Raw genomic sequence first — 24,353 nt, forward strand, 5'->3', positions numbered from 1 at the left:
AAGAAATGCCATTGGGATTTTGATTGGCATGACATTAAACCTATAGAGAACTTTGGGTAATATCACCATTTTGATGATGTTAGATCTGCCTATCCATGAACAGGGTACATTTTTCCATCTTCTGAGATCTTCTATCTCTCTCTTTAGGGTTCTGTAGTTTTCATTGTATATATCTTTCACCTCTTTTGTTAGGTTGATTCCCAAGTATCTTATTTTCTCTGAGGATATTGTGAATGGAGTGGTTTTCCTCATTTCCATTTCTGAAGTTTTGTTGCTGATATACAGGAATGCCTTTGATTTATGCGTGTTGATTTTATATCCTGCCACTTTGCTGAATTCATTTATTAACTCTAGCAGTTTCTTTGTAGACCCTTTTGGGTCTGTTAAATATATTATCATCTCATCCGCAAATAGTGATAATTTAAGTTCTTCTTTTCCTATTTTTATGCCTTTAATTTCTTTTGTCTGTCTAATTGCTCTGGCTAGTATTTCAAGAACTAAATTGAATAGAAGTGGTGATACAGGGCATCCCTGTCTTGTCCCAGATTTTAGAGGGAATGTCTTCAGTTTTTCTCCATTTAGGATGATGCTAGCCTGAGGTCTAGCATATATAGTTTTTACAATGTTGAGGTAAGATCCTGTTATCCCTAGTTTTTCTAGTGTTTTGAACATAACGGGATGCTGTACTTTGTCAAATGCTTTTTCTGCATCTATCGAGATGATCATATGGTTCTTGTCTTTAAGTCTATTGATGTGGTGAAGAGCATTTATTGATTTCCGTATATTGAACCAGCCTTGCATCCCAGGGATGAATCCTACTTGATCATGGTGCAAATTTTTTTTGATATGCTTTTGTATTTGATTCGCCAGGATTTTATTGAGAATTTTTGCATCCAAGTTCATTTGAGATATTGGTCTGTAGTTTTCTTTCTTTGAAGTGTCTTTGTCTGGTTTCGGGATCAGGGTGATGTTGGCCTCATAGAATGAATATGGAAGAACTCCTTCTTTTTCTATTTCTTGAAATAGCTTGAAAAATATTGGTATTAATTCTTCTTTGAAGGTTTTGTAGAACTCCACTGTATACCCATCAGGTCTAGGGCTTTTTTTGGTTGGTAGTCTTTTGATGGCTTCTTCAATTTCTTCCTTTGTTATTGGTCTGTTTAAATTGTGTGTGTCTTCCTGACTCAATCTGGGCAGATCGTATGACTTAAGAAATTTATCAATATCTTCACTATCTTCTATTTTATTGGAATATAAGGTTTCAAAATACTTTCTAATTATCTTTGTATTTCTGTAGTGTCTGTTGTGATATTGCCTTTTTCATCCCGAATGTTAGTAATTTGAGTTCTCTCTCTTCTTCTCTTCATTAGCATGGGTAAGGGCCTGTCGATCTTATTTATTTTTTCAAAGAACCAACTTTTAGTTTTATCAATTTTTTCAATAGTTTTTTTTGTTTCAATTTTGTTGATTTCTGCTCTAATTTTAATTATTTCTCGTCTTCTGCTACAATTTGCTGTTGTTTTGCTCTTCCTTTTCTAGGTTTTTGAGGTGTAGTGTGAGTTCATTTATTTGTTGGTTTTTTCTTTTTTTGAGGAAAGAACTCCAAGAAATGAATTTCTCTCTTAAAACTGCTTTCATTGTGTCCCATAGATTCCGGTATGTTGTGTCTGTATTCTCATTTGTCTCTAAGAATTTTTTTTTATCTTCTCCTTTATGTCTTCTGAAACCCATTGATCATTCAGTAACATATTGTTCATTTTCCATGTGATGTAGGATTTTTCCTTCCTTCTTTTATCATTGATTTCCAGTTTCATTCCATTATGATCAGATATGGTGCATGGTATTATCTCCACGCCTTTATATTTACTAAGAGTTGCCCTATGGCATAATATATGGTCTATCTTTGAGTAGGATCCATGTGCTGCTGAGAAGAACGTGTATCCACTTGATGATGGTTGATATATTCTATATATGTCAGTTAAGTCTAGGTTATTGATTGTGCTGTTGAGTTCTATAGTTTCTTTATTCAGTTTTTGTCTAGAGGATCTGTCTAATGGCAAGAGCGGTGTGTTGAAGTCACCCATAATTATTGTGTTGTAGTCTATTTGACTCTTGAACTTGAGGAGAGTTTGTTTTATGAACATTGCAGCTCCATTGTTTGGTGCATACAAATTGATAATTGTTATGTCTTGTTGGTGGATGGTTCCTTTTAACAGTATATAGTGTCCTTTTTAATCCCTTTTGATTAACTTAGGTTTGAAGTTGATTTTATTTGATATGAGTATGGCCACTCCTGCTTGCTTCCGAGGGCCATGTGAGTGGTATGATTTTTTCCAACCTTTTACCTTCAGCCTGTGTATGTCTTTTCCCATCATGTGAGTCTCCTGAAGGCAGCATATTGTTGGATTTGTTTTTTTGATCCAGGTTACTAGCCTATGTCTCTTGATTGGTGAGTTTAAGCCATTAACATTTAAGGTTACACTTGAAATATGATTTGTACTTCCAGTCATGTTTATTTATTTATTTATTTTAGTTTGGCTAGTTTTTGCTTTTTGGTTATATCCTCCCTCTTTACTGAGATACCTCCCACTGTCAGGTGTGGGCACTATTTTTCAATTCCTCTTCTTGTAGTATTTTGCTCAAAATGCTTTGCAGTGCTGGTTTTCTGGCTGCAAATTCTTTTAGCTTTTGTTTATCGTGAAAGATTTTAATTTCATTGTCAAATCTGAAGGTTAATTTTGCTGGATACAGTATTCTTGGTTGGAATCCATTATTTTTCAGCATTTGAAATACATTGTTCCAGGATCTTCTCCCTTTCAAAGTCCGTGATGAAAAATCAGTCGTTAACCTAATTGGTTTACCCCTGAATGTAATCTGCCTCCTTTCTCTCGTAGCTTTTAATATTTTCTCCTTGTTCTGTATATTGTCTATCTTCATAATTATATGTTTTGGAGTTGGTCTATTATGGTTTTGTATGTTTGGGGTCCTGTAGGCTTCCAGGATTTGGCAATCCTTTCCATCTTTCATCTCTGGGAAGTTTTCTAGAATTATTTCATTTAATATGTTGTCCATTCCTTTGGTTTGAATCTCTATGCCTTCTTCTATCCTGATGACTCTCTAATTTGGTTTTTTTATGACATCCCATATCTCTTGAGTAGATTGCTCGTGGGATTTAAGCATCTTTTCTGTGTTGACTATATTCTTTTCAAGTTGATAAACTTTGTCTTCATTATCTGATGTTCTGACTTCTACTTGATCTGGTCTATTTGTGATATTCTCATTTGAGTTTTTAATTTGGTTTATAGTTTCCTGCATTTCTAGGATTACTGTTTGATTTTTTAAAGATCTCTATCTCCTGGTAAAGCTCGTTCTTTGCCATTTGAATTTGTTTAATTCATTTTCAAAATATACTTTTATTGCTTGGACTTGCTGTCTCATGTCTTCTCTAATATTTCTTTCCATCTGAGTTAGGTTTGCCTTGAGTTCTTTCCCTATCCATGTTTCTGATGCTTCTAGGTCCTCCTGTAGAATTAAGTTGTCCTGCATTGTTTGTACTCCTTTTTTCCCTTGTTTTTTTTTCATGATATTCACGTTACTTTCCAGCTCTATTTGATTGCTGTGTTTCTGCTCTCTTCTATAGATTTGTTTTGGTTTTGTATATCTCTGTTTTCTCTCCTTTGTGTTGGTAGACTATGCCTGCTAAAGTGGATTCCGCTGGGAAGAAATTCCGACGGCCGAGCTCCAGCTCTCTGCTGTGGCGGGCCCCAGGCTCCTTGCTGGGGTGTCCGAATGGGAGGGTGGAACTGGACTATCTCTGGCTGGTTTCAGCTCCCAGTCGCCAGCAGGCGGGCGGTCTCCAGCCGACCAGTCGCACAGGCAGCGGGCGGGTGATTGGTTGCCAGCGGGCGTGTGGTCTTCAGCTGCCCAGTCGCATGGGCAGGGGTCTGGCTGTCGCTGGCGGGCGGGCGATCTCTAGCCACCTAGTCGCGCGGTCAGTCGCTGGCGGGCGGGCTGTCTCCAGTCGCCCAGTCGGGCGGGCAGCCGGTGGGGGATTGGTTGCCGGAGGGCGTGTGGTCTCCAGCCACCCAGTCGCAGGGGCAGCTGGTGGGCTGTTGCCGGTGGGCGGGTGATCTCTAGCCTCCCAGTCGCCTGGTCGGTCACTGGTGGGCCGGCGTTCTCCAGCCGCCGAGTCACGCGGGCAGTGGGTGGACTTTCGCCTGAGGGTGTGTGGTCTCCAGCCGCCCAGTCTCGAGGGCCTGGCCTCTAGTCTCCTGGTTTCTCCTGCTAGTCCTGGTTTCTCCTGCTAGACCAGATTTCCCCTGAGTGATGCCTCTCGGCAGTTCAAACTGCACTCTGGGCCTGCCGTTAATTGGGTGTGGAGGGTGGCTATTGGGAACCCCGGTACTCTATTGTTTTGATTTTTTCCGCTTGCCTCTCCCCCAGCGCTGGCTAGACAGGTTTAGTTTTCGCTGCTGATGGGAGGGGAAGTTGAAGGTCAGGTGTCTCTAGTTTTCCGCGAGTCTTTATGTAGCCTCACTCTGATAATCCCTCCCCAGGAAGCCTGGGAGAGATTTTATGTGAATTCCCCGCTGTATGGGAGATGAGCTGAGTAACACACACCTGTTTTATTGTTGCAATCTGTCGAAGAGTGGCGATGGTTACTTTAGCTCTTCAAGATGGTGGCCGCTGGTTTCCTTGGTGGAGTTTCCGTTGTGGGGGATAGAACTATACTGCTTCCTTCCCCATCCCGAACTCAGCCCGGGGGTCAGTGAGGGCTCAGCCAGCAGGATTCCACAGAATCTGCAGCAACGTTTCTCCCTGCTTGCTGGTCGCTTCTTGGCGACGCCCCACCGTCTGCAGCCACGGGCCCTGCTATATTCTTTACTGCTCATCTTTCTTCCTTAATAGAATGTCAATTCCTTTAGAGCAGACACCACCCACCTCTTCTTATCCCAGGATTGGCACAGTTTGTCACATGGCAGATGCCCAGGCCCTTACATTAATATTCTGGGAAGTTCAAATTCCTAGTTCTGTCCCTCCTCAGAGTGGTAGGATCATTTTTTTAGGGGGTAAGTACAGTTCTAAGTCCATACGTGTAAGTCTCGCAGGCTCAGCAGAAATCATGCCACCTGGGGACAGACCTAGCACACCAGGACTCCAACATCAGAGCGGCAGAGGTGGAACTAAGTCAGATAGAAAATTGTCATGGAGCAAGAATACGAACATGCCGGCACAGTGGACGGAGGTGGTAAGTGAAGTGTCTCATCACAGGCCAGATGTGGCTCAGCATGGGTCACATGGGGCTGATGCAGGACCCTTCTGATCACAGGGCTGTTTTGAGTCATGGGTCTCTGCTGGCATAAGGATGTTTGTTTGCAAAATACCCAGAGGCTGGACCTGCATTGGCCTTGTGCACTCTTCTGTGCATTCTTTCTGAAAATAAAATCTTTCACCATTCCCATTAGGGTGACAGGCCTTTTGCAATAGAGTCAATTAAAAAAAATTGTCAAGAAACAAAATGCCACAAGAGTAAGATTGACTCTTCAGAAGATTGGGAACTGAGCTGGGTGCAGTAGCACACCCCTGTAATCTCAGCCAAAGGATAAGGCAGGAGGAGACTGCAAATTTGAGCCCTGCCTCAGCAATTTAGACCCTCTCTAAAAGAGAGAGAGAGAGAGAGAGAGAGAGAGAGAGAGAGAGAGAGAGAGAGAGAGAGAGAGAGAAAGAAAGGTGAGAAGGTTAAAGAAAATACTTTTAGACTCAGAAGACATTAATACTTGACTTTTACAGATTCTGCAAAACTGTTGTGAACGTCTTTCAAATGATGACCACTTTCAGGCCCAGGACAGTCTACACATCTTAGATATAGCATTACTTGGCACTGTCAGTGACCAAGGTTATCGGCCCAGAATCTGCACTGGAAACAGACATGTTAATTAGTCTAATTAGTTCACTGGGGTAATTAATTGCTTAACACTTACCTAATTATCTAACGTTTTCACCTGTCAGAGGCAGAGGCAAAATGCCAAATTGGAATTTGGTGGTCTTCCTCATTGCCCTAAAAATAACTGCAGAGATGTAGCCTGGAATACAAATGAAAGTGTACAGGTCCCAGTGGTAGTCAGTGGGCACAAGACTCAAAAATTGCCAGAGATTCTTGGGAAAGAGCAGCAGGTAGACCAGCTCGAGGTGATCCTGAGATAAGAGACAGGTATTATTATAAATGACAAAAAGGAATAAACTGTCCAGGCTACAAAGGCAAGATACATGTTCAGGCTTCATTTCCATTGTATTTGTCATTTCCTTTTCCAAGATAGGTTTCCTTAGGGACTTTTGGATATCCAGGGCAAAGTTAAAAAATGTCGATTTGGTAATGGCAGTGGCAAGATTTAGGCTACATTCATTATTCCCCAATATAGACTTCTCTATTCTCTTTCCTTCTCATTCTGAAAACTTTGTTGGCTAGCCAAGATGGACTGAAATAGGCTACCACAGAACTGGAGGAGTTTGCTAAGAAGGATTGTTATCAGGAAGTGGAGCAACATATAACTGGAGATCCCAGTTAGGGTGCAAGCATTCGGCTCCGGGTTGCTATGGGCATTCTTCAAGAGAAATTCAGGCATATTATGAAATGCCTCATACCTACTGCTATTTGGCATTTATAAACATTTTAGGTTTTGATTTGTTTGAAAGCCAAGAGACCTGTGTTCTTGAAGCTCTCACCAGCATAGAACTTGAGCTGACAGCCATGGGAGCCAAGAGAGAAAAAAACATCAGGATGAAGTTCTTCTATAGCCTTCCAGATTCCCTCATCCCAAGGAAAAGTGAGAAGCATCAACAGAGGTAGTGAATTCATAGGTTTCTTAACAGAGACTCTCTTTTCTGAAAATATTAGGCTATAATTTATTCGCCTGGATTGTCAGAGAACTGGTTTAGTGGATTTTAGAGACAACCTAGGATTTAACTAAGTGAGGAGGAACTGAGAAGCAAGTTTTGTTTAATTATCAGAACTTCTGTGTGAACTTGAATGGGCAAAGTTCAGATAAAGGGAGATTCTGAGGTCCCGACCTTGAATGTTTTCCCTGTGATCACCAAGAATGAAAACACATTGGCAAGGGGTAGGATGGGGATGGGAAAATGAAATGCTTGAGAATTGAAAGTTCTCACATGTACTGGACACATTTTAAAGATAATGTGGTGGGATTTTCATGAAAACTGAAAGAGGACTTGTATCTATATACAGTTATCTCAAAGTAAATAAGTCTGTGTACTATCCCAGACCCGTGTAGAGACCAAGGTCAGATGTAGTGGAAAGGTGCTCTGGTCAATAGTTAACAAACTAACCAAAAAGATAGGATGCTAAACCTTCGAAGGGAGCCTATCTTCTTGGGGAAGTGATATAGAACTGGACTATAGTATAAAAGGCTGTGTTAGGGAGGTTATTTTTTAATTAGTAAGAAAGTAAAATTCTAAGGGAAGAACTCATCAACAATTTCAGAAGGAACATAAGTTTTAAGGAACGACATTATCCTTACTTGGAGCTGAATAATTATCATTAGACCTATAATTTAAAAGCAAATCACACTCTTTCTCTTTCCTGATATCCATATAATACAAAGTATGGCTTCCATTTTACCTGCTTCCAATAGATCTATGGGACCTGACAGGAATACATATAATGGGTAAGTAATTTTTATTTTCTACTTATTTTGATCAGAGGGATATTCCTTGCATTTTATTTTAAACGCTCAGATGATGAATTATACAAATTATAATTATATAATTATAAATATATAATTATGTAAATTATATAAATATATAATTATATTCATTTCTTAAGTTTAGGCAATATATAGTTGGAATATAGCTCATAATACAAATCTAAATAAAAACCATGTAAATGTTCCTCACAGTGACATTTTCATTCCTTGGTTCTTGGTTGGGAGGAGGGAGGTCTAGATGGACAGAGAAATGCAGGTCATAAATGAAAAATATAAGTACATGCTGTCATAGGCAGTCACTGTGTTCAAAAACTTTCCCATGGGCACCTTGGTTTTGAAACCAGGCAGTGGCTTTGACTTGGGAATACTGCAGTTATGTTTCTAAGACTCACGAAGACACTTAAAGGAGGCATCTTGGAGGGAGAGCAAGAACTGCTAATCAAATTAAACTTTTGCAATAACTTTCTCACTCCTACTCCATAGACAGATTCTATAACCTCAGCCCATCACAGTGGTAGGAAGAGTAGATGCTTCCTCCTGTTGCCAAGATTTGGGGTGTCCATATATGCCCACATATGATTCATGGACTGATGATGCTTTGATTGAACCTGGGGTGTTTTACCAGTGAGCTACATCCCCAGCCCTTCCTATTTTTTGAGGCAGGTTGCTTGGGGCTTCTCACTTGTGATCCTCCTTTCTCAGCCATCTGACTTGCTAGGATTATAGGCTTATGGCACAGGGCCCAGCTCATGTATGAATATTAGGAGGTAATTCTAAATCATCGTGTCTTCTCTTTTACCTGAAATTTTCATTCTAATGTTTTCCTTACTCGTGCAAAAGCCATATCCTTATGAATACAAGAATAAACTAGGTATACATAAAAAAAGAGAGAGAAGGGCCGGGAGGGGGGAGAAAAAGAAAGAGAAAGTGGGGAGGAAGGAGTTACAGAAATATTCAGGAGTGAACGAATTCTAAGTTCTGCCTAGAATTCACTACAGAGTTCAGCCTTTAATTCCAGGACCATGTGCTGGATCTGAGATATAATTAAAGGGGCCTCCCTGTGCCTAAGGGTGATTTAACTGTGTGGCAGCACATTATGAAGTGATTTCATGTGCTTTGTGATGGACTTTACATAGAATTCACCTCTAAAATACCATGGATGTTATTCATCTGAAGGGTAGACATAAATCTGCCAAAGCTGCCTGCAAATTTAGCGCCAATTTCTGCCCCAGGTTAACAGAACATAATAGAGCATTAATCTTCATGAGGCTTAAGGAATTTTTGCAAGTTCCCTCTGATTTGCTGAGAGTTGTGTGCAATGTTTTGCCATCATGTCGGCATTTCAGAAAACAATCTACTTACTTAGCCCAAACAGCTCCTCCTGCCATCTTTATTTCCTCAGGGAAGCCATGGAGAGAGAGAAAAGGAAAAATTAGGAAGATGAAGGTAACAGAAAATGGAAAATTTCTTCCCAGCTAGCAGTTTTCTTTGGTGAACAATATTTAATACTGACCATGCTGTGTACTTGCCATGGTTTGCTAGTTTCATGTGTTATAACAACAACAACCAAAAATAAGAAAAGAAAAGAAAAGAAAAGAAAGGAAAAAAATTGAAGAGGAAATAGTACATGTAAGTGTACTTAGTAACAATTATATATTCTAAAGTATTGCAAAAGCCAGATTCATACTGGGTTGAATTTGACATGAAATCCCAAACAACTCTTTCTTTTAAAAATGTTTAAAAATTTATTTTTAATTAACAAACAAATAATAATTGCATAAAGTTATGGAGTACAATGTGAACTTTTAAAAGGTTTTTTTTTGTAGCTGTAGATGGACAGACTGCCTTTATTTTATTTATGTTTTATCTGGTGCTGAGGATCGAACCCAGTGCCTCACACATGCTAGGCAAGCACACCACAGAGCCACAACCCCAGCTCCATAGAGTTTTGATCTATATATTGTAGAAAAACTCAAGCTAGTTAACATATTCATCACCTCACCAACTCTGCAGTGAGAATGCTAAAAATCTATTTTAAAAGCAATTTTAATATATACATTATTATGAACTCTGATTACCATGTAGTGCAGTAGATAACTAAAACTTATTATACCATTCTGAAACTTTGTTCCCATGGATCAATATTTTTTCTTTTATCATCCTTCTCCCTACCCTCCAGTCTCTGGTAACCATCGTTTTCCTCTCTATTTCTATGAGTTAAAAATTTTTAGATTCCACATGTAAGAGAGATCAGATAGTATTTTTTCCCGTGTCTGTCCTCCGTTTCCATTCATGTTGTCACTAATGATAGAATTCCCTTCTTCTTAAAGGCTGACTAGTCTTTGTGGGTACGTGTGTACACTATATTTTCTTTATCCATGCATCCACCAAAGAACACTTAGGAAGATTCTCTAATTTGGTGGTTGTGAATAATGCTGAAATAAATATGAGTGTACAGATATCTCTTTGATATATTAAATTCATTTCCTTTAGACATACACTCAGTAGTATGATTGCTGGATCATATGGTAGTTCTATTTTTATTTTTTTGAGGCACCCCTCCCATACTGTTTTCCACAATGACTATACTAATTTACATTCCCACCAACAGCGTGTAAGGGTACCCTTTCCTCCACATCCTTTCCAACACTTGTTATCTTTGCTCTTTTGGAAGATAGCCAGAATTCTAACAGGTGTGAAGCAATATCTTGTTGTGACTTGACTTTGTATTTCCCCGATGATTAGTGGTTTGTTAACCATTTTTAAATGTACCTATTGGCCATTTGTATCTCTTTGGTAAATGTCTCCTGATGTCTAGTTTTATTGGGGCTCCCAGAAAAATTTCCAGAGTCTCACCTAGGGTCCACCTCTTGACTTTTAACTGATAGTACTGAAACTATGTGGATCACCTCCAAGAGAGGATGGTTTGCTGCTCAGAGTTAGGAATTTTTAGGAAATTGAGTCCCCTTAGTTTTGCCTCAATATTCTGCTCCCTTAACTTGTTTGAGTAGCTCTCAGCAAGCTTTCTTGTGAGGGTGTTGATGTTTTAGTGGCCAGGATGATTGGAGATTGTTTGTGCTACCTATAAGGTGTGACATCATCTTGAAATAGTAGTTTTTCTCAGGAGGATGTGATTATGGCTGGGGAGGCTTTAACATAGCAAACCTCCATCTTCTAGGTGATTTCCGTTAGATAGGCTCCCTGTGGTTTTCGGTCCTCCACTATCCTTTCCCTGCTCACCCCTTCATGGCTGACTGGCTACCTAACAAAAATCATAAGTGTTTCTACACACTGAAGACCTATCTGAAAAAAAAATAGAGGAAAATTATCCTATTTATGATTCTATCAAAACAAACAAAATAATTAGGAATAAATTTAACCAAGGATGTGAAAGACCTGTACACTGAAAACAATATCAAAGAAAGAAATGGAAGAAGACACAAATCCATGGAAGATATTCCATGTTTGTGGGTTGGAAGAATTAATATTGTTGAAATGTCCGTACTACCCAAAGTGATCTACAGATTCAGCGTAATTCCTATCAAAATTTCAATGTCATTTTTCACTGAAATATAACCAAGTATCCTAAAACTAACCTGTAATCAGAAGACACCAAAAAGTCAACAAGACTTTCCCTTTTTTGCTGATAGAGTGATTGATCATCTTAGAAGTGCTTTTCCATGAGCAAATGGAACAACAACAACAAAAAAATCTTCCATAGGACTCCCCCACCCTTGCCTCACCTGCCACCAAATTTTTTGATTGAGGAGTGATTACTGTTAGGAAGAACTTGACGTAAGCAACACCATTTTGAAACATATTCTCCATCTTGGAACAAGGGTCCTCTGACTCAGCCTGTGCTAAACCCCAAACAAAATCATAATAAAGGAAATTGTTATCTGGGGACAGAAATTCTGAAAAATACCTGGTTCCTTATGAAGGTGACACCACAAGGACCCTTCCTGAACAATCTCCTAGTAATGCAAAAATTTCTCCCCTTCCTCTTTGCCCTCTATCTACTCCAGGCTTTAAGTGAAGGAGGGGTCTCAGTCTCTACTGCCCCCCCCCATGGGTTTGTCCCAAATAAACCTGTGTTACTGTTGAGCTGCCTTCCCTTTCTATTTCCTTCATTTGGTTCTTTTCTTACAGTTAGATGTTAGATGTTGGGACCAATCATCAAAGAAATTAAAAGAATATCTAAATGAATGATCAATAGCATTATACTTATAGTATAAGAGAATATCATTAGTAACTGTGCTTGTTTAAGAATTTCTTCTTGAAGAAGGAAATATGGAGTAGGTCATGTATCTTTTAAAACACAAAAGCCCAGTTCTCTTTGATCAACTGAGTCAAAGATTCTAGAGATGGTGTTCAGATGTCAGTATTCCTTGGAGTTGCCCCAGTGATTCTGATAAGTAGCTAGAATTTAGAAGCATTAGGGTAGATGAATGCAAGTAATGATTTGTAGATTCATTTGGGAATCCAAAAGAAAATCTCTAGATCATGAAAATAGTTTTGGCGGAGTGAAATAGAAAGTGTAGTGGAATTTGGAAGAGAAAGTGGATGGCAGAGTTTCTCAAGTTTTAATGTGCATGTGAATAACTAGAGTTTGTTAAAATGCAGATTTTGATTGAGTAGGTCTAGGGTGGAATTTGAGCTTTTACATTTCTCACAAGCTCCTAGGCCATGATGCCCCTGCTGCTTTGTAGAACACACTTAGCATGAGGAGGGACTGTGCAAATGTTCTCTTGCCTCTCGAAAGAGAAGAAAAGAGGTGTCCTGTTTTGAGATTACAGGCTTGTCCTGAAGTAGTATAGCAATATCCTGGAATACTTCATTTTTCAAACAAGGAATGACCCACTAACTACTTAGGAATCTGTTACTTCTAACTTTTTGAGGAGAAAATTAATAGTATTTTGTTTCACTTCCTGAACAGTCAAATTTAAATTAATAAATAGGATTTGTTAAGACTTAGGGTTAAAGAAAGACATATAAGTCCATTTGTATCAAGGAATTTAGAATCTTTCTGGGAAAATAAAAAATTAACTATTACAACATGAAATGTCATCTAACAGCATTAGAATAAGCAAAAGCCTTAGTAGCACAACAAGGGAATAAAATACTGTTGATTGGGGAGGGAAGATACTTGGAAAAACCTTCATGGAAGAAATCATATTTCAATTGGAGTTTGAAGAATTATTAGTATTTTTTAAAATATTTATTTTTTAGTTGTAGTTGGACACAATACCTTTATTTCACTTATTTAGTTTTATGTGGTACTGAGGATCAAACCCTGGGTCTCGCACATGCAAGGTGAGTGCTCAACAGCTGAGCCACAACCCCCAGCCCCTGATTAGTATTTTGATAAGTGAAAAATGCAAGGGAAGGGAATAGGATGTTTCAGGAAGCAAGACTTACAAGATGAGTCTACATCCCATCATATGGCAAGACTTAAAATTACTTTCAGATCATCTAAATTAATTTCACCTTGTGAGCAGTGATTTTTAAAAAATCTCATTGGTGCTTTTAATGCACAATCAGGCTAAGAGTCACTGGAGGTGTGTAAAGTTGTAAGACTTGTTAAGGTATTTTAAAGTATTTGGAGAGAAATGGGAGGGAAAACCAGAGAAGTCTTAGTTAATTCTTGGCAAAAATGTCTTGATATGAGGTAGATAATTTGTCACGAATAATTAGAGTGGTATGTAATTATTACCCAAATAACCAAAGACTGTGAAGAGTGTGCTTTGTAAGTATGGATTAGACTGAATTAAGGTTCTTTCCATAGCAGCAGCTACTGTCTGGCATTCTGTGGTTTTTACCAAACAAGAGATGAAGGATTAGTGTGATAGGGGAAGGACTTTTGTGTTGGGGACCTGGCCTGAGGATGGCGTTGGTTGGAAAGGAATGGATGTCCTCAGCATGGTCAGTGGGGTTCTCAATGACGGTAATATTCAGGGTGTGTCCTTCAGACCAGGAACACAAGTGCCAATAAGGAGCTTGTTAGAAATGATGCATACATCCCAAACGTACTGCCATGAATTTCTGAAAGAGGCGATTTTTAGGCACGCTAAATTTTTAGAAGTACTGGTGTATGGAGCTAAAATAGGCTACGAGATTCATAGCTTACATACCTAAATATACTCAGACCCAGATATACACAAACTCTCCATGGAGAGTTGAGAAGGAGGCAAAGAAGGGTGCAGAGGTTAGAGACATAGCAGTAAGGATCAGCCCTCATCAGGGAAGATAGAAAGGTGGCCATGGGAGCATAGGTTACTGGCCTATGTGGAATGGGGTAATAATCATGCACAGGGAAGAAGCAGGGGCCTGGCAGCGACAGCTGGCTAGGAAGGATGGTGTAGGCAAAGCTGAGGCTGGGGTGTCACACTAGGAGTAGTGGGAATGAATAAGTAGCCACTGAGCCACACGCAGTAGTGAAATGATTGGTGGACACTAGGCCCTCCAGTACCGGTCCTTCCTGTAATGGTCCTTCTTTTATGGCAAGCTTGCCTTCCCAATGGCTCTTTTGTACCCTCTCCCATACTCTTTTTTGGGAAAATACTACTGGACAAATTGAATTTCTACATTGAAATGTTCTTCTTGTCTTACCTTTTGTCTTAAAGTTTCATTTACCTTCTTACAATATATTTATATTCTTTAGGGGTTTAAAACTTAGTATTTCACTTTTTCACTCCTATTTTTTCAAGAACTTTAGCCACACTTCTCCTGCATGCTTATCCTGAACATTCTTTTCTCAGTCAGCTCTAAGTCCTATTTTTCCAGAGTTATGTGCCTAGGCATTCTTTCTTTTACATCTGTGTTCAGTCTCTCCAAGAGCCTATTCATTTCTGTTTCCACCCATCATCCTACTACATTTATTTCTCTCTTAAATTGTCTAATGGGCAAAATACATTGACCCAAAATTAATAACCTCTCATGGGTCAGGCAGCTTAATGCTGCTTGGAGATCAGTAGCTTCTTTCTTAATCCAGAACAAGTTGATGGAGTAGCAACTGGGGATGTAGCTCAGTGGTAGGGACCTTGTCCGGCATGCCCAAGGCCCTGGGTTCAATCACCCAGCACCAATGAATAAATAAAATGAAAATGCAACAGGTTAATGGGGTAAAGAGGGGTGTCTATTCCACATGGCCATTGAGAGACCCATGGTTTCCACCTGAGCCAGGCCTGGAAATAGGGAAGTCACATCCACACACATTTCCTAGGTCAGAACAGTCTGGTGACTTATCTTACTGAGAAGGAAACTGAGAATATAATCTAATTTTCTTCTGTTTCCAGAAGGAAAAAGAATTGAGGTTTGACAAATGCATAGCATTCTTTGATAAATCTTTTCCTGATAGTTCTCACTAAAGCTGCTACCTTTTAGGTTCTCAACGTGAGAGGTTTAACACTGAGAGCTATGTTCATGCCTATCAGCTGTGTTGCAAATATTTAATTCAGGGCTCACATTAAGCTTACAAAGCAGTAATTTTCACTACCCATTTCATGGATGAGATAATGAAAGGACAAAGATAACTTACCCAAGTTTACACAATTAGTATGTTCAAGGTTGAGCTGGTACTGGGCCCAGGCAATCTGATTCCAGAGCCCAGTAGCTTATGTGACATATCCCCCAGAGAGAAAGAAGACCTAGAGGGTCAGAGTGAATGGAGCAGAGATGATTGTTTTATAATCCACCAGGTGTGTCAACTTCCACAATTATCTCATCATCTGTAAGTCTTGGCTTCTTCATTTGTAAATCTAATTACTAATTCACTTACCTACAGAGTAGTTATAGGATTAAATGAGTTAACTCATCTGTTATAGGCAGTCTTCATGCCATTGTACAATTTTAACACTTAGTTCTATGCCTGGCACATAGTAAGTGTAAGGCAAATACTAGCCATTGTTATTACTATTATTATACCACATTTTATTATAAAAGAAAGTCTGGGTCCAGCATTTGGGCTAGTGGCAATCTTAGATATAGTCTGAGATCCTTCTTTCTTTGTGTGCTTTTTCTCACCAATTTGTTTTACATCCTCTTTGTATATATGTGCTTTTTTTTTCTTACAGAAAAAGGTTGAAGAATCCTTAAACCTTTAAGAATCCTTATCTGGATTCTACGGATGAAGACATTCACTATCACCTGGATTTAGGAACAAAAACACACAATCTACCAGCAATGTGTGGGGGATGTAAAGGTAAACATATTTCTAATTCCTGAAAAAATGATTGAGTTTCCTCTGCTAATTTTTGTTGCTTTACCAAAATAAACTTTATCCCCTTGGCTAGAGAAATGTCAGAGGTCCCAATAGGAACCAAATCTGCACTGATTCTCTAAAACAGTTCAGAATGTGAACATCATGAATAATAATTTCCACCCCAATAAGGCATAAAGATTTTCAAACCCAATTTAATGAAAACATGACTATTTGGCTGCTCTGGTCTCTGGAGATAAATACAATTTTATTGATAATACTGTTGGGTGTTTAGAATTCATTATGTTTTAAAGGAGTCAGTTCACTTCTTAATGTCTACATTTATTGGTGAACCTCACTAATTCTTATTTTATTAAATTGAAAAGGAACTCACAAAAACTAACAGTACTGTATTACTCCACTTCATGAAAATAATCATTACTCAATATTTTATATTAAGATTTTTATTATTTCATAATAAAATTTTTCTTATACTACTGCCAGAAAAAATTATATTTCTGAAGTATTTGTTTTACCTTATGTACATTTTGATTATAAAGCAATTCATGTTTATTATTTTAAATTAGAAAATGTAAAAAAAATGATTTTTAAAAAAAACTATTCATAGTCCTACTACCTCAACACAGAAACCATCAACCCATTTTCTTTTCTTCCAATGCTTTTTAATGAGTATACTTTAAAATAGTTGTAATGACATAACCTTGCATCCTACAATTTTCATTTAATTTTGTCATTAATGTTTTCCTTTATTACATTTTCTTTGAAACACATTGTTCATGGAGGTGAAGTGGCTGTGCCACAAATTACATAACTTATTACCAACTTCTATGTTATTTTCCATTATAAAAAGAATCCAAATGGATATTTTTGTTTCTAAGAATTTTTCACACTTAAGATTGTTTAGAATGAGTCACAGAAATGGTCAAAGGGAATCAACTTTTAAAGAACATTTAACAATCCACCAGCAGAGAATTTTGTAGCTGTCAACTGATTTGTTTTCCACTCTTTTAGAAGTTAGAGCAATAAAAATAAGAGTTTTCACATCCTCTGTCTCACTAAATCTTCACATTAGCTCTTTGAGACAGGGTTTGCAGTTACTAACTAGCCTTATAGAACAAAGTAATTGAGTGCAGAGGGTTCAGAGGAGGTTAAAGTTAGACTATGGACCAGCTTCTTCTAGGTCCTGCTTTCGGGGTTCTTGCTCATCACACCAGAAGGACTTCTTAAGTTACAGTAAGTCAGAGAAGTCCATTCACTGGATCTGGAGGAAGGAGAGTAAGAGGAGGAGGAGGTTGGGTAGTAGAAGAAACAGAGGAGGAGGAGGTGGGAAGAAAAACTGTGAAGGAAGGAAAGAATAAAAGAAGGGAAGGCCCAGAATTACTATGCTTGTTATCAGAAGGTGCTAAGTAGCTTCCTCCCTTCATTTCTGCTAGGGAGTAAGATGTGAGCTTGTGGGTTGATTTATTGGTAGGGACTTGACCCTCCCTTTCTCCATTCCTCTTTAGAATGCTGTTCCTAGCCTTTGCATGGCCTCTGTTAATCTCTGCTTCATCTCTTCTTTCCCTATGGTTGTTTCTGATGTTCATGCTTTAAGAGTCACTGATGGAGCCTGCCCTTGGTTCTCCATAGCTGGATTTCACCTGAATTTAAATGTTAGGTTTAAGGTCTGTGCTTCACAATTGTTGTCCCGGGTGCTTATCGAGGGATGACTGATGAATAGAAAGCTCATCATAATTAATAAACTAAGGCACACATCTATTTAGCAAATTCAAGAGACTTAGGGTATGTTTTTGAGACAGAATGATCTATATGTACACACACAGGTTCCATCTCTGCTCTATCGCTTATGGAGTGAATTTCTGTGTCTCCAACTCTGCACAGATATACAAATGGTATACCATCCAATGCTCACAGCAACCGAGGTAATTATAGTTTCCATCTTACAGATGAGGAAACTGGGGCCCAAGCATCTTTGTAGTGTTATTCCTAATTATATTGATCTGTCAGTAATAGGCACAGCACAGCTGGTGAGTGAAAGAGCTGGATTAAATCCTAGGTTTCTCTCATAAAAAAGGAATTGTTCTTCCCATATTTTTTAAAGCCCTATTCTGTTACTTTCTAGAAAATCAGTGGGAGTCACAGTCTTATTTTAGACATGAAAATAAGGAGACTACCACACATTCACATGCATGTGCTCAGACAGGCAAAAGAAGTCTCATCTCTGTCACAATCCCAGGCATCAGGCCTTCCTTTCTCCAGCTCAGTAGCTTACTGGGTTCTCATCAGTACCTATTCTCACACTGTCAGAACTACCATCCAACCTTACATCTCTCCATCCACCTGATTGACGAACCTTCTATAGATGCTCTTTTGGATAAAATACATGCTCTTTTCAGAATCTTGTTTGTCCCTAGTGAGGGCAACTCTACCCATTGGGCCATTTTAACGGATAGGAGGCATGCATGCGCGTGTGTGTGTGTGTGTGTGTGTGTGTGTGTGTGTGTGTGTGTGTATGCATGTGTGTTTGGGGGAGATTGAGGAACAGGAAACAGTTCTAATGATCAAAACTTGCTATTGAACTGAAACCAGAATTTTGAGAAGTGGCAGGTGAAGTGAAGTCTGATTTATTTCCACAGATGCATTTCTCAGGAACTTGCCTTCTACCAGCTACATTCTTATCTTTAAATGAGGACATCCTGAGTTCAATTTCTTGACTCTCTTAGGTCCCAGGGAAGCAATCTTGGCTGAGAATAATCCATCAGTACCTGGAAACTCAGCCTTGTCCTCACAAAGATGACAATAATTATTAATAACATTGTCTTTAAAGGAAAGGAGAACTCTGGGTGTGTAACGTTTAAACAAAAGACTCTGACAATCACCCTACCTACTTCTTTCCTAGCCTCACTATATATATATATATATATATATATATTGAGAGAGAGAGAGAGAGAGAGAAAGAGAAAATATAGATATATATATTTTTTGGTATCAGGGATTGAACTCAGGAGCACTCAACCACTGGGCCACATGCCCAGTCCTATTTTGTATTTTATTTAGAGACAGGGTCTCTCTGAGTTACTTAGCACCTTGGCTTTTGCTGAGGCTAGCTTTGAACTTGAGATCCTCCTGCCTCAGCCTCCTGAGCCACTGGGATTATAGGTGTGCACCATCTCACCCCACTTTCTTTTCTTTTTTTTTTTCTGAAGGTTTGATAGTCCACAATCTCACCTGGCACAATTAATCTTACTTCTCACCCAGATTATGGTGCTTCTGGCTGTTGGATGGCCTTCCTCAAACTAGTGATTCTGGGACCCAGGCTCCTCCCCCCATCTATTGCTCTGTCATCTTCAAGGAGTGGCTTGCAGCCTCCCTGAGTGTCAACTCCCATCAGGCAGATGTCAGGAGGTGATATGTAGCATCACCTGTAGGATTTCTATGGGCTGGAGCTGGAAGTGACACTTATCACTTCTATTCATATCCTAGTGCCTGGAACTCAGGCAGCTTCTAATTGGAAAAGAGCCTAAAAAGTTAAAATCCAATGTGTGTCCAGGACGGAAGGAAAACAGTTTTGGTGATAGCTCTTTTAGTTTCTACCATATTCACTGGAAATAATCAAACAATTGAAAAATGTGATGGGGGGAACTTAGAAGTTATTTTTCAAACTCAACATCCAAATATATATTTTATAATGTCTTTGCAAATGTCTTTTATAAAACCACTAATTGGCACCCTTTACTGTATCCCTAGAAATTTCAAGTAATGTGGGAAATCTTTATTTTATAAGATTCTGAAATATGCATTTGGAAGGGATTTTATAGCCCTTTGTTAACATACAGAATATATAAACTACATTTATGTACTAGATTAATACAACATGACAAAATTAAGATACTGGGGATATTTGAAAGTGGGTTTGTCCTGGCAGTCATCAGGCAAAGAACTTGACATGCTTTTGCAATGCCTCTGATTTGCAATGCATTTCCATCTTCTTTGATAAAACCGGGACAAAATCATTTTGTTTATAACATAAATCACTGGAGGTCAATGTTGGTGGTCTTCAGCCACATTTTACTTCTCATTAAAGCAGACAGTCTGAAAATTGTGTCTAGAGGTAATGTTTAGTAAGTCTGATTTAGGAGTAAGGCTTCAAGAGCTAAGCTGCTTCTGTCTACGCGTATCATCTTTATGTCTCCAGAAATGTTCAGAAATCCCTGTTGATTGCAGCAGTATCTACAGTTCAAAGAAGAGCTCAAACCACAAGCTATTTTAACATCTGTTTCAGTTTTATGGTCAGTCTGAATAACTGTAATTTACATTCACAGGCACCACACAATGAAGTTATTTTCAAACTACGGTATCTTCTTCTTTTTAAAAAAATTTTAATGAGTCTTCTTATACTTAGATCTTCAGCCAACTCTTAGCTACCCATACCAACAGAGGACAAAATCCATGAATAATCAATAATAATTGAAAAAAACCCCAACAACTTAAACACTGGTTTTTATCCTCTTGCTACACTGTCCTGATGGCTGACTTCCATTGAAGTTCATTACTAGCTAAAGACCCCATCTGAAAAACTACTGAGAAGCCACAGAAAAGACAATAAGTATAGATAAGAAGCAGAGGGCTTAAATAAAAGGATAATTACATCCTGTAATTGAAAATGAGTGTATGTGGCCCAGGAATTATTGCTAAATGCAAACAGAATACATCATGCAATCAGACCACCCAATAGTTATAGACAATTGTCTCTACAGGCGGTGCCCACTGCATAACCTCAGTTAGGTATTTCATTAGACAGATCTTCTTTATCCCTAGAATGGATCTCCCCAGCCCTTCTTCAGTTCCTCTGCCCAATGCTGCCCACATCAGTCAGACATCACCAAATGCTTTTTCTTTACTAGAGAACTTGAAAAAGCTTCATTTGTACTAAACTCTGCAATACAGAAACAATGAACAAGCTCAAAAAGGAGGTCCAGGAAATTATTATATGATTTAAAAAATGATAGTAAGCATTTGTGGAACACTGAGAAGGTGCCTGGATTTGTGCAGTGTCCTTTGCAATATGCAATCCCATTTTCTCCTGACAAGCCCTGTGAGAGGTACTGTTTTTCCTATTTTGATGATGGTCTAAAGCGCAGAGAGAATACATACGTGACATTGACCAAATTATTTATTCAGTGATGGGCTGTGGTTCAAAGCAAGGTTTACCTAACCTTGAAGAGCAAGGCCTTGACCACCATGTTGCTTTCATTGTGTTCAAGTTTCTCAACATTGCACCACTGGGTGACGGTGTGCCTGATGCCCTCTATGGGCTCTCTGCTTTTGCCAGTCCTCTCTATTGCTGACCCTGGTACTGACTCAGCCAGCTGTTCATCCATACCACCAGCAAGCCACTCTGCTCCTCTCTCTGGCATCTACTGCTCCCATCCCTCAGGCTGAAGTATTTCTATCAGGTTATTGCAGAAGTAACTGAAGATTTCTTATTTTTTTTCTTAGAAACAACAAATTTATTTTGCACAGCTCTGGAACCTAAAAATTCAAGATTAAGGTGCTGGCAAATTCAGTATCTAGTGATAGCCCACTTCCTGATTACTAGATGGTGCTTTCTCATAATGTTCTATTTTTTTTCATTTTTAAAAATTTATTTGTTCCAATCAGTTATACATGACAGCAGAATGCTCTTCAATCCATTGTACACAAATGAAGCATAAATTTTCACCTTTCTGGTTGTACACAAAGTAGGGTCACACCATTTATGCAATCATACATGTACCTAGGGTAATTATGTCTGTTTCATTCCAACATCTTTCCTAACCCCATTCCCACTTCCCTCCTCCCTCCCCTTTAGCCAATCCAAAGTTCTTTCACTCAACCCATGCCCTCCCCACATTATGGATTAGCATCTACTTATGATTTTGTTAGCATATTTTACTAGATGTGACACCTTCAGTTTCAACCCATACCTAATTGAGAGACTGAAAAGTGAACAAAACAAAAACAGAATCACATCACTAGGGCAGAAGAGATACTGCAGTAATTTATAATAAGAAAGCTTATTCCATGATAACTCCTTCTCAATGAGAAGTTGAAAAATCTTGACGTGATTTGTTTAAAGCTTTAAGTTATCATAGTATATTTTATAATAAAAGCTTACGAATGGGGTTGTGGAATCAGAACACATGTAAAACTGGTAGTTCTCTTGTTGCCCTTTTACTACTTGTATTTCATGTCAACAGTACTTACCTAATAAGCATAAATCATGCTAATGTTCATCACTAGGATGTTTGCATAAACCTAACATGCATGTTGATGTTACTCTAAACAAAAACACCAGGAAATACCTCCTTAAACAATATCAACACTTACTTTAATTTTCTTTAATTTAGTACATAAAACTTTGCAACTGATTGCCTTCTTTACAGGTTAATGACACAAATTAATTCATAAGCATAACCCATGACATCTACACATGCTTTTAAGTAAATTAACTAAACAATAAATTTAAAACATTAGAGTTGAAAGAACCCATGGTTCTTATCCCAGTTACTATGGCAAGTATTTATTTTTATTAACAGTTTGTTTGCGTTGGTGGAAGCCCCAACAGGATGAGAGCATTTGCAATGTTTATGCACAAGGAGCTCAGACTGCAGGGAGATGGAGAAGACGTTAAAGACATCTGCACTGGAACAGACAGATATTGCATGTTCAAAACTGGTCCTGTGCTCTTCATCAGCCTAAGTGTGCAGTGGCTACCTGACACCAGGTCTCCCCAGGCTAGAGAACAATGTAGGAACTTTCTGAATATAGTTCTTTGCCCTCTGCTTTTCAGTATTGCACAATCAGCCAGGTGTCCAGGTATAACATTCTCTTCTGCCTTGGAAAAAGTCCTCAGGGCGGAGCAGAGCATTTAGTATCACTTCAGTTTATAATTATATTATTAGTTAATGAAGTTAAGGGAGGAAAAACCCCTCAAAGCACACATTTACCTCCTCTATTTTGTAACTAATACCCTTCCCTCCCCATCATTTTTTTCTCCTCTATTTCTTTTCCAGCTTTGCAAATGTTGAGTTTTCAGTGCATAGGAGCTAATTTTCAGGGTTGCTAAAGCAGGAATGCTTCATGCTATAGTAAGCGTGCTGAAAAGCTGCTGTTGCATTTCCACCGAGCTCTTGTGATGCTGTCCCCTCATTTAGAATATGTTAACAGATCTGGACAAACAAAATGTCCTAAGGCAAAATGACAGTGGAGTGATTTGAAGTTTTAGGGGATACACAGATCATTTCCCCTAAGTGGCCCATACTTAGGTGGGTGGCTCTACATGGGCACCCAGCCTACTTTTCTCAACTAGTCTGTCCCCATAGAGCTAAGTCCATCACTTCACTGAACATTGAAGTCCTCCTTAGGAGAAAGAAGGCGGTGCAGGGAGTAGGGGGAGAGTTATGCAGAGGTATGTCAGTTCTAAGGAGCTGAATTGTAAACATGTCTGCACCAAGGGACAGTCACATCCATTATCACTCAAAATACTCGTTGGTGCAGTGTGGGTGATCATGAATGGAAGTCCGGGGTAACAAAGAAGTATTTAATGAGAAAGGGGCAGCCAAGTTGATCTTCCCTGTAGGCAATAATGCCTGAAACCTGCTTCAGGCTCAAATGGCAGAATCCATTCATTTATTCACTTGTTCATTCAATAGACAATCATAGAATATCTGCATTCAAAGAAAGCCAAATATCCTTTAATCTTGGCAAATCTCATCTTGCTAATTTTTGCTGGTCTTTTAGATCAAAACTGTTCTTTTCTGGTACAGTAAATGGGGAAGGACAAAAAAGTAAGGTTTATTTAAAAATGTCAGTAAAGCTTCAGAATAAAGCATGAAAATAGCAAGAGACGAACTCTGCTTGCCTGTCAAAGAAAAAGATCTGAAATATGTATCACACCAAGGTCAGCCAATTAGAAATGAGTCTTACTAGGCAGGTAGGGGATTTTCAATAGAGACCCCTTTGAAAATTCCTCCTTTCCAGTAGCTGCTGAGGAGTGTGTGTGTGTGTGTGTGTGTGTGTGTGTGTGTGTGTGTGTGTGAGAGAGAGAGAGAGAGAGAGAGAGAGAGAGAGAGAGAGAGAGAGAGAACAACTTTAAGAGAAACACATAAGTACATTTGTCATTTTATCACCATGTTGCAAAATAAGTGATAATTATAAACTTACCAAGTGCTGGATTTAGAAGGAAACTAATAGATCAAACAACAATTTATATTCATAATTTATTTTTGAGGAAGATGATATTTAGACAATTTATTTATTAGTGACAAAACCCCCAAAGTGTTAATCTTTTTTTGTGGTTTTTTATTTTTTTATTGGTTGTTCAAAACATTACAAAGCTCTTGACATATCATATTTCATATGTTAGATTCAAG

At 38.7% G+C, this 24,353-nt stretch overlaps 1 protein-coding gene across 1 annotated transcript in view; it reads left to right on the forward strand.

Annotated features, from left to right (window-relative positions):
* Positions 1 to 7,611: 7,611 nt before the first annotated feature.
* Positions 7,612 to 24,353, forward strand: part of Upp2 (uridine phosphorylase 2) — a 47,484-nt gene continuing 30,742 nt past the window's right edge. Inside the window, 4 exon segments of the mRNA XM_005315778.3 lie at positions 7,612 to 7,682; positions 15,794 to 15,905; positions 15,907 to 15,921; positions 22,518 to 22,682. Coding sequence (XP_005315835.1) covers positions 7,621 to 7,682; positions 15,794 to 15,905; positions 15,907 to 15,921; positions 22,518 to 22,682 — 354 coding nt within the window. The 5' untranslated portion in view covers positions 7,612 to 7,620.

Source organism: Ictidomys tridecemlineatus, chromosome 7, assembly GCF_052094955.1.
Source record: "Ictidomys tridecemlineatus isolate mIctTri1 chromosome 7, mIctTri1.hap1, whole genome shotgun sequence".
Lineage (NCBI taxonomy): Eukaryota > Metazoa > Chordata > Mammalia > Rodentia > Sciuridae > Ictidomys > Ictidomys tridecemlineatus.